This window comes from Neltuma alba, unplaced genomic scaffold (genome assembly GCF_004799145.2).
Source record: "Neltuma alba isolate B1F8T4 unplaced genomic scaffold, ASM479914v2 tig00003759_pilon, whole genome shotgun sequence".
NCBI lineage: Eukaryota > Viridiplantae > Streptophyta > Magnoliopsida > Fabales > Fabaceae > Neltuma > Neltuma alba.
In genome coordinates, this window is record NW_021633417.1 from 19,867 (window position 1) to 30,477 (window position 10,611).

At 36.5% G+C, this 10,611-nt stretch overlaps 2 protein-coding genes across 3 annotated transcripts; both read left to right on the plus strand.

Annotated features, from left to right (window-relative positions):
- Positions 1–1,226: 1,226 nt before the first annotated feature.
- Positions 1,227–4,198, plus strand: LOC114742422 (NADPH-dependent aldo-keto reductase, chloroplastic). Of its 2 annotated transcripts, XM_028930684.1 has the most exons (7): positions 1,228–1,481; positions 2,124–2,174; positions 2,279–2,355; positions 2,496–2,583; positions 2,952–3,227; positions 3,347–3,595; positions 3,970–4,198. In XM_028930684.1, exons 1-7 carry the CDS (start codon positions 1,359–1,361, stop codon positions 4,054–4,056), a joined length of 951 nt encoding a protein of 316 aa, XP_028786517.1. In that variant the 5' UTR covers positions 1,228–1,358; the 3' UTR covers positions 4,057–4,198. The 2 variants fall into 2 exon arrangements, with proteins under 2 accessions (XP_028786518.1, XP_028786517.1); XM_028930685.1 differs by lacking the exon at positions 3,347–3,595 and having other exon boundaries at positions 1,227–1,481.
- A 3,062-nt stretch (positions 4,199–7,260) lies between these two features.
- On the plus strand, positions 7,261–10,312 carry LOC114742424 (NADPH-dependent aldo-keto reductase, chloroplastic-like). The gene is made up of 7 exons (XM_028930686.1): positions 7,261–7,446; positions 8,337–8,387; positions 8,476–8,552; positions 8,680–8,767; positions 9,147–9,422; positions 9,565–9,813; positions 9,945–10,312. The coding sequence occupies exons 1-7, from the start codon at positions 7,324–7,326 to the stop codon at positions 10,029–10,031; spliced, it is 951 nt and encodes a 316-aa protein (XP_028786519.1). The 5' UTR covers positions 7,261–7,323; the 3' UTR covers positions 10,032–10,312.
- The last annotated feature ends 299 nt before the right edge of the window (positions 10,313–10,611 follow it).

A 10,611-nucleotide genomic window follows, 5' to 3' on the forward strand; every position in this document is an offset into this window, starting at 1 on the left:
CTTGCTCTCTCCTGTGGGGATTAGGGTATAATTAACCCTATCATTTAGTGTTATGCACAAGCAAATTGCTGTAAGAAACTTAAAAAAGATAGCTTGGTGCTTGCATAGAAGGCTTCGTTTCAAAAATGATTTACTGGGTGAATTATGCTGGTGCAGGAGAAACTAGTTACGGGTGCCTCTTTTGTTCACGAGACATTTGGTGCCTACAGAACAACTGAAGAACTCTGGGATGGCGAATAGTGAAAGATTCTAAATCTGCTATTGGTTTCTCCTTACTCTCAGTGAATACGCTTTATCCTGTTATTACTGCCTACTATATATAACTGAGGTCATAGAAACTTGTACTCTAGGAGATGAAGCATACGAATAATGGTTTTCTAACGTGAGTTCACCATTCTTACTAGATACACTGTGAGGAAGTTTTGGATGCACTCATATTTGCTAATTATTTATTTTTAGCACCCATTTTACAAATTCCGTATGTCCAAATTTCTTTTCATTTTTTAGTTTGTCCCTCAATTTATTTCAATAATTAATATTATTTTGAATTTTTAAAATTAACGTAGATAAAAGTATAATTGAAAAAAAAAAAATTAACTTTTCAACCCGCGGAATTTTTTTTCAAGATAACATTATTAAATAAAAAAATAGTTAGCAAGAGAAATTTTTCTTGGCCAATAGAAGAAGCTATATTAAATCAGCAAAACAAGTCTAAGAAATATAAGATTAAATGATAGGAAAAGAAAAAAAAATTGAGCCACATTATCATATTTTTCAAAATAAAAAATACTACTAATTACACCAAAATAATAAAATATCTTTCTCCATTTTCAGTGAAAGGGATACTTGGAAACCTATGAGCTTTTAAAAACTACTTTTATTTTTGTTAGGCTATGCTTTTGTTAAAATTAATTTTGTTCAGGGCACTATCAGGTTTTAAATATAAGTATATTTTTTAATAATTCAAACTTTAATTCATAATTAGTCTTTTTCGATAAAAATCCAACCTTTGATTGAATTTTACTTTTACATAATTGAAATTAGAAATATAACTCTTTAAAAAAATGGTTTGGTAATAGAATTTTTTTTTTTTTTGTAATCGGTTTGGAAACAGTTTTGACCTTTGATGACACGTCAAACACATCCATTGGAGTACACGTGGCGGGGAGAGAATGGATCGTGAGTCGGGATGCAAATAGAATGACCTTTCTCCATCTTTTCAGTTCGTTATCACCCAAGGAACCCTGAAATCTCCGGCTCTCAATTAACCCAGAAAAGAGTACCAGGCAACTTTGTTTAGCCTCCTCTCATTCTACTCCTACTGGTTTCTCTACATTGACTTGGAGAGTGAGAACACAATGGCGAGCAACGAGGTTCGATTCTTCCAACTCAACACCGGAGCACAAATCCCTTCCCTTGGTCTGGGAACTTGGCAGTCTTCTCCTGATCTCGTTGGCGACGCCGTTACTGCTGCCATCAAGGTCCCTTCTCATTTTTCCAATGCTTTGTGCTCTCCGATTTCTAACTTCTTTTATCTTTGTGGTTGCTTTAGCTATTATGATCGAATACTTGAAATTTGAAGCCAATGTCAAGTTTATTACTAGTCTGTGGAAAATAAGTGAGCATGGCATGGAAGTGAGATGAGGCTGACAGTGTGGGGGGGAAAAAAACGAAGGGTGTGAGAGAGATGCCGGCAAGATGTCTAGGGAGAAGAGTGAGGTGTCCTGTTAGTTTTGTTTCAGAATGAGCACACATCCTGAATAGCTGGATGGTCAAAGTTTTATGTAAGAAATTAATAATTTTTTTCTTTTTGATATTGTAATTTCTACCCTACTCTAGTTGTAATAAGGATGTCACAATGTCCTAAAAGTTCAAAAGATTGAAGAAATAAAGAGGATAGGATTATAGGGGTCTGAGTGTGATTTAAATTTTGTATAACAGAACGATATATTGTGTATTATGTTTAGCTTTTCCCACCTTTCCCTAGGTGGAATGAGAAGAGAAAAGTGACGAGTGAATACGTTGTTGATCTTCTCTCTTTTTTGTTTGATCTTTGTAATCCTGCCATGTTTCGGCCTTCAACTAGATGACCTTTTTTCTTTTTTTTTTTTGGGAAATTACAGGCTGGTTACCGACATATTGATTGCGCTCAGAATTATGGCAACGAAAAGGAGGTAATTATAAGGATTGATGTGAAGCCATATCTTGGTAATTGAAAATATTGTTAGACATCTTAGATGCCGCAAAAGTGCTAATGTTTCAATCTTTGTCATTGCAGATTGGCTCAGCATTGAAGAAGTTGTTTGAGGAGGGGGTAGTGAAGCGCGAAGATTTATGGATTACCTCTAAATTGCGGTTTGTCAAGTTTTCAATTTACTTTTGTATGGTTTCATCCTGCAAGCTAAAGTGATGCAAATAGAATCATGCAACTGTGAGTATTTCACGTTGTCTAGAACCCAATAATTGCCTGTGGTTTAAATGATAGTTTTATGCAGAAATTATGATCATGCACCAGAAGATGTACCAGAAGCATTGGACAGAACTTTGAGAGACTTGCAGATTGATTATGTGGATTTATACCTTGTATGCAGTATAACTTAATCAGAGTATCCATCTCTCTCTTGGTTACATGTAGTGATTATTTAGTCTAGATTTAAATTCCTTCTAGATTTGTGATGGGATTTACCTTTGCATGCTGTAATTAACCTCATTTTGTTGCATAGATCGCATGATGTTTCAGAAAATGCTATATGCGCGAAGTGGCTCTCTGTTATTGCCTTAACAATTAAAATATTGTGACAACTATTTGCCATGAAGCATGTCTTGCTGAACTTTACTTTTCGTGAGATCTTCAGTGATGCATGTAGCATACCTTATTCCAATTCTTCAATAAAGATGCATAACTTATTTATGATTAAATCAACTGTAAATTGATGACTTTGCCTTTTAAGATCCACTGGCCAGTTGTAATGAAGAAGGGGTCTGTGGGCTTTCAGCCTGAAAATTTTTTGCCACCCAACATTCCTAGCACATGGAAGGCAATGGAAGAACTCTATGACTCTGGCAAGGCTCGAGCCATAGGTGTGAGCAATTTCTCATCCAAAAAGCTGGCGGACTTGCTTGAGGTAGCACGTGTACCTCCTGCTGTCAATCAGGTAGAGTGTCATCCTTCATGGCAGCAGGACAAGTTGCGGGCTTTCTGCAAGTCCAAAGGTGTCCACCTCTCTGTAAGTTCACGGATTTTGAAAAGTAGCTGTATTGTACTTAGGTTTGTGACAGTTGGCAACTAGATCTTAAAGACTATTTTTGTTCCTTCAACGGAGGTTGTTTAATTGCATATGGCTAGGGATATTCACCATTAGGTTCTCCTGGGACAACCTGGCTTCAAAGTGACGTTTTGACGCATCCAGTTCTGAATATAGTTGCTGATAAATTAGAAAAAACTCCTGCACAAGTAGCTCTTCGCTGGGGACTGCAAATGGGTCATAGTGTGCTTCCCAAGAGCACAAATGAGGCTAGGATAAAAGAGAACTTTGACATTTTCGACTGGTCTATACCTGAGGATTTATTTTCAAAATTTTCTGAAATTCAACAGGTTAGTTTTTTATTTTTACTTTCAGTCTTTTTGCTATTTCAAGACATGAAGACATGGATAGATGATTGTGCTGTGTTAAGCTGCGTGAAACAGTAAAAACGTAGAGTGAAAAGAAAATTTATCACGCCTGTGGAAGCATTAAAATTTTGGTATTTGAAACCTGCATGAATGGTTAGGAGTCAAGACTAACAAATAAAAATATCAAGGAATGAGATCTTTCCACGTGGTTACGTGGTCATGCAAATGGGATATGGAAATCTGTAGCCCTGTACCCGTATAAGTATCATTGAAATTGAGTCTTCCATGAATGGCCAAGACAACAATTATGATATAGAATGTGATGATGATTATGACGGTGGTTTATGCTGTTTCAGGCAAGATTAGTCAGGGGTGCCTCTTTTGTCCATGAAACTTATGGAGCCTACAGATCTGTTGAGGAACTCTGGGATGGTGAAATCTGAGCAGTCAGCTGAGTGGCCAATCAGAGAAGTAGAAGGAATAGGTGAAGCCCAATCTGTCTTTCAGATGTAAGGGTGCTGGGAAAGTGGGATTTGTGTACTATGTACAATTAGTCAGCAAAACGTGTCCTGTAACTGCTATTTGGTCCTTGTTGGCAAAAAAAAAAAAAAAAAAACTGCTATTTGGTCCTTGACATCAATAATTTTATGGATTACTGGATGACTGCTGTGTTCACTCTTTCAGTTTTAGCAATTCAATCCCTCTACGATCATTTAATCAGTTTTATTTATCTTTCTTTTATTTTTTATTCATGCTTCTTTCTCTGTATTTTCTCTTTTTCATGAAGTCACCTTTGTTTTTACTTTATTTCCGGTTCTTTCTTTCTTTTTTCCATAGGCAGTACACAGTTGCTGCCAAACCACAGCCAACAACATTGAATATGAGATTTTTGCCATTTCCTGAATGTATTAACCAATGTTGCCACCTGAGAAGTCGTTTAGGACAGTACGGTTGGGGGTGTCCATCCAACAATGAACAACATCTAAAAGGCTTGCAGCATATGGACATTTAACAAGCAAATGGTGAACTGACTCAGCGTCTTGTTCACATAACAAACAACTAGTTTCATTCATACCAATCCACATGTATGGCGGCCTTTATTTGGCTAAACCTTTTTTATGAACATTTAACCACAGAATAATGGAGTGTTTATAGGGATGACAACCAGTTATAGATGAATTTGACCTGTTTAAACCTTGTGCTGGCCACCTTGCAGCCAAGTATATCCTGTTTACATGGTATATTTACCATGTGAGGTACTTTCCAGCATATGAAGGAGTATATGACCATATTTCAGCATTTTTTTAAATGGACGTCACTGATATTCTCTGCAGCCAAAAGTCCATGGCTGTTTATCCACAACGGCTATGTTCCAAAGTCTACTATTTTCAATGCATAATCCATCTTCTGTTATTGATTCAATTTTTGAATGAGAACTGAAAGCCATTAAATCAAAACAGAGTAAAATAATAGGAGAAAACCTAACTTCCTTCATCACTGTCGAGAGGTGAAGGGTGTGATTAAGGATACAAAAATTTTCATCAAGCCTATAAGAAAGTTTAGCTAACTAAACAGCAAGGGGTATGGATTCCTATGAACATGACAAAACATAGCCTACCAACCCCTGTGCGCTAGCAACTTGATATCATCAACTAGATCTTTAAAAGGGTGTTCCGAATTCCCCTAGACCATCAAAGGTTAAGTCTATGTATAAAATCAATTAACTTTGTAATAGCTGGTGGAATAATTGTGATCGTAGCTAAAACTAAATATCCATCGGTTTTTATTATCTTGAACCACTCCACCACATCCGCTAAATTTATATAAATTCTGCAGAGAGTATTCATACGGGATAAATATGTGTAGGAAAAGTAGTATTGGAAAGTGAGGCTTTCAACTATGATGGCATCTTGCCCCTGCCTTTCAAGGTCAGTATACTGTGAGAGGCACCCACTTTTAATTAATGAAAATTATTGCAATATGGCACGAAGAATAATACCATATGTTTTTCAGGGTGTCGTCTATTTTATTAGACTTTTTTTTTTTTGGGCGTCGATCCTGAAGGAATAATTGGGGGGGATCACACTAACTTCCAACGGAATCCTAAGGGAATCAGTGACGCATTAGAAAAACAAGAAAGAAATGAGATTCAATCTGTATTGCCACCCACAGAGTAGAGAACGAGGCATAGGGGCTAAAGAAACATAATGTACGGCGACTCTAATATGGTGAGACCAGACCATTTCCATATACTCACATTGAACAATAAATTATTAATTAAATTAATAAATAACAAAATTTCCATTTCTACTTACTTAAGGGTTATAACTTACGAGTTTATCCAATAAGTTTATTCGTTGCTACTAAACCGGTTTGGGTGCTTATATAGACCATCTAGATCTGACATGGACAGTCTAGAATTAATTTCTTTTTAATTTTTTAAAAATAATTATTTTAATGAGTATAAAATCTTAAATAAAATAATTTCTTAACTACTACTTTTTTAAAAAATATTTTTGTTATTTAAAAATATTAAATTTGAACTATTCAAATCAAATCTAAATAATCTAAAAGGGATTATTTAAAAATATTAAATTTAAACTATTCAAATCAAATCTAAATAATCTAAAAGGGATGAGCTTTAGGTCCACACGCAAGGTGAGCATCCAAACCGGTTTTTAATGCAAGCTTTCACACATTAACCCAAAAGATGAGCCCCAAATGCTCCGTAACGCAACCTTCCATGCACTAACCCAAAAGCAGCAGCAAGAATCAATGTGCGGCGCCAAATGATAATCGCGATTGTGGGGCGGTGTTACCGTTGTGCGGATTCAAAGACGCAGACTTTATGCGGTGAGTTTCAATACTTCAATTCATAACCAATCGGCTTTAGAAGTTGAAGACTGAAACGTAGCCATAATCCATTGTTCTTGAAGAATCCAGTTTTCCAAATATTGAGCCACCATCATAATAAAAAAAAATTGGGATTTTTTGGTGAGAAGTTCTACAGAAATTTTTTTTTGCCAATAAGAACTTAAATTTGGACTAGTGCAATTATCTTCAACTGTTACAATTTTTTTTAACTGAAAAAATGTTTAGATGAAATCAAAATTATGGTTTTAAAAGTATTTTTACAGCATATGAAATAAATATGTTGAGGAATTTATCTCGATTTGAAAAAAAATACTTTTTAAAAGCACTTTTCAAATAAACCAAACACCCCCTAAGTTCAATATATCTTAGTTATGTATAAATGACTTTTTTTTTTTTGAATACTTTCACAATTGGAGTCCATATATAGTTAAAGATATTAAACATAATCGGGAAAAATTATACCCACATATATTTAATATATGCTTGAATCCTGTTATCGATGTGAGAATATTATTAATAAAAATTTGTAAATAATTCTGTAAGTATCCTCTAAGTTGAACTTTAAATCCTGCCCTGCTAATTGTCGTAAATGTTTTAAACAGAGAATATTCACCAAAATTCTTAGTGAAGAAGTGAAATGGGAGGCGTGAGTACACGTGGCAGTAAAAGAGGGAAAAGCGTCATGAAACTCCCGCGCCCACTAGCCGCCTGAAACCTTTGGCTTTCATTATTCATCCCGACCACGCGTTGTTTTCATCTTCGTCTCACTTTTGGCTTCCTTCAGTAGTATCTTCGTCTGCTTTGGTTCATAATCTGTTTGCAGAGAAAGAAAAACAATGGCGAGCAACGCGATTCGATTCTTCCCACTGAACACTGGAGCTCAGATCCCTTCCGTTGGCTTGGGAACATGGCAGTCTTCTCCCGGTGTCGTTGGCGACGCCGTTGCTGTTGCCATCAAGGTCCATTCTCACTTCTTCTCGTTTTGTGCTCTCGATCTCGCGCTATTCCTTTGTTATTTCTTTAAGCTTTCGGATGATTAAATGCTTGAAATTTGAGGTGTCGGACTGTGGTCATTCGTGTTTGTTAGTTCATAGTAATTTGAATGAAGATTTTAGGTTCAGGTTGATAGTCATCACTGTCTCTGGAAAAAATCTAGGTTCACTTACTAAATCAAATGGAGGGGCTTACTGTTAGCTAGTTTCTTTCTAAACTCATCCAGTAGCTGTCATATGGCGGTGCAAAAGGTTTGAGTTCTTAACATTCTCATGCTTATTGGCGGAGAAAGGAAACCAACTTTGAGACCAATGCAAAGTGTGTTGAGCCTGGAAAATATGAGAGAGAGAGAGAGAGAGAGAGAGAGAGAGAGTATGAAAAGTGAAGTGGGTGAGAAACATTGCAACGTGGGTAGGCCAAAAGTGGGTTGTCCTCTTATATTAGTTTTGTTTCCGAGCAAGTGGACAATGTGAATTGCGGGAAGGTCAAAAGTTTGTATGAGAAATTAATATAAATATTTTCCATTTGTAACATTTTCATTTCTACCTTAAAAAACTTGCAATGAGGATGTCTCAATGTGTTAAAAATTATAGGACTGAAGAATAGAAAAAGGATTGGATTGAGGATAGATATTGTTTTTTCTCCCTGGCCCAAGGGATAAAGCAGGTTGATGGCGTCTATTTATGCGTTAAATTCGTTTATAAAATAACAAGGGTGGCATGACATGAGTAGGAACATAAAAATGAAAGAAAAGGAAGACTGAGTGACTGTGTACACAATTCTCTTTTGCTTCTTTGTTTAAACATCCCATTGGTGTTTTGGCACTCAACTAAATAGCTTTGTTTGGAAGTTACAGGCTGGTTACCGGCATATTGATTGTGCTCATATATATGGCAACGAAAAGGAGGTAATTATAAGAATTGATGCAAAGTCATATTTTTGTTAAACTTTGGTATCATGATTCAACTGCAAATGATTCGATCTCGCCACTGCAGATTGGTTCAGTACTGAAAAAGCTGTTTGAGGAGGGTGTAGTGAAGCGTGAGGATTTGTGGATTACCTCTAAACTCTGGTTTGTTCTAGCTTTTGAATTTTTGATTAAATTTCATTTGTTTTCACCCTTTATGCTAGAGTGATGCAAGTAGGACCATTCCTACGAACAAAGGATTGCCTACGGCTGAAATTATGGTGATCTGCAGGAATGCTGATCATGATCCAGAAGATGTGCCAAAAGCATTAGACAGAACTTTGAGAGACTTGCAGCTTGATTATGTGGATTTATACCTTGTACGCAGCATCGCTTAATCAGAATATCTATTTGTCTCTAGGTTATGTGCGGTGATTATTTTGTCCGGATTTAATGTTGTTTCAAAATTCGCAAAGGAACTTACCTATGTCTGCTGTAACCACAGTTATAGATTACACGATGTTACAAAAAATGCGTTGTGCATAAGAGAGTTCCCCCCCCCCCCCTTTCCCTTTTTTTAACATCAAACTATTACAAAACATCGCAAAAGCTAGTTCTCATGCAGCATGTTTAGTCACACTAGATTATTTTCAGAGATCTTCTGCGATGCATGTAGCATGCTTTATTCCAATTGTTTAAGTAATAAAGTTGCTTATGTGTGACATAATCAATTGTAAATTGATAATTTTTCCTTCCAAGATCCATTGGCCAGCTTCCATGAAGAAGGGATCTGTGGGCTTTGGTCCCGAAAATCTTGTGCCACCCAACATACCTAGCACATGGAAGGCAATGGAAGAACTCTACGACTCTGGCAAGGCTCGAGCTATAGGTGTAAGCAATTTCTCATGCAAGAAGCTGGGGGACTTGCTGGAGGTAGCACGCATACCTCCTGCTGTCAACCAGGTAGAATGTCATCCTTCATGGCAGCAGGACAAACTGCGGGCTTTCTGCAAGTCCAAGGGTGTACACCTCTCTGTAAGTCCTCTGTTTCTGAATTACCCTCAATAAATCTGCCTGAAAAGTGGCTGTTATTTATGTTGGATTTTTAAGAGTCGGCAAGTTGGCCTTAAAATCTAGTTTCATTCCTTGAATTGAATTTCGAATTGCACATGGCTAGGGATATTCTCCATTAGGTTCTCCCGGGACAACCTGGCTTCAGAGTGATGTTCTGAAGCATCCAACCCTGAACATGATTGCGGAGAGATTAGGCAAGACTCCTGCACAGGTAGCTCTTCGTTGGGGACTGCAAATGGGTCACAGCGTGCTTCCTAAGAGTACAAATGAAGCAAGGATAAAAGAGAACTTTGATGTTTTTGACTGGTCGATACCTGAGGACTTGTTTGAGAAATTTTCTGCGATTACACAGGTTAATTTTTTATGTTTATCTTCACTCTTTTTGCTATTTCAAGACGTGAACTGATAATAAATAATGTGAATGCGATAACAACTATGGTATATAAAGTCTTGATTATCCTGACAATGGTTCATATTTTGCAGGCAAGATTAATCAGGGGTACTACATTTGTCCATGAAACTTATGGAGTATACAGATCTATTGAGGAATTCTGGGATGGTGAAATTTGAGCATTAGGCTGAATGACCAATTGGACAAGCCGAAGGAAGAAGAGTGAAGTTTCTTTTGGCCTTTTGAGTGAGTAGGAGTAGGGGCTCTGGGAAAGTGGAGATTTGTAGACTCTCTTCAATTTCTCAGCAAAACCGGTCCTTAAATACGTTTGATCATTGGCTGCAATTTCTGTTTATGGATTATTGGATGACTAATGTGGTTAGTCTTTCAACAACTGCATGATTTATTGAAAGATTACATTGTGACCCCTGACAATGTGTCTGGAGTCTAATGTGAACTATGTGACCCCTGAATAAATATTATATGTATAATGTATATATATATTATTTAGTTATATAAAACCTAACAAAATCATATTGCAATTATTTAATTGTTAACAAGATAACATATATAAAAGTTGTTAGAACAAGCTGCACCAAGTTTGAGGTCAAGCAATGTTGTCACTAGTTTGTAAATAATTTCATTTCTGCTTCTTTTCATTCCTGTATTTGAGTTCAGGAACCCAACATTACACCTAGAAGGGCTCATCATTGAGACCAAATGTGCTAATATTAATCTGAATTCTTATTTACCCAAAAA

What these genes read in the sequence shown, in the direction of transcription:
- LOC114742424 (XM_028930686.1), top strand. Translation starts at nt 7,324, where the DNA reads ATGGCGAGCAACGCGATTCGATTCTTCCCACTGAACACTGGAGCTCAG. An exon ending in TATATGGCAACGAAAAGGAG is followed by an intron (nt 8,388 to 8,475) that starts GTAATTATAAGA and finishes TCGCCACTGCAG; the next exon opens with ATTGGTTCAGTACTGAAAAA. An exon ending in CCAAGGGTGTACACCTCTCT is followed by an intron (nt 9,423 to 9,564) that starts GTAAGTCCTCTG and finishes GCACATGGCTAG; the next exon opens with GGATATTCTCCATTAGGTTC.
- LOC114742422 (XM_028930684.1), top strand. Translation starts at nt 1,359, where the DNA reads ATGGCGAGCAACGAGGTTCGATTCTTCCAACTCAACACCGGAGCACAA. An exon ending in CCGTTACTGCTGCCATCAAG is followed by an intron (nt 1,482 to 2,123) that starts GTCCCTTCTCAT and finishes GGGAAATTACAG; the next exon opens with GCTGGTTACCGACATATTGA. An exon ending in AATTTTCTGAAATTCAACAG is followed by an intron (nt 3,596 to 3,969) that starts GTTAGTTTTTTA and finishes ATGCTGTTTCAG; the next exon opens with GCAAGATTAGTCAGGGGTGC.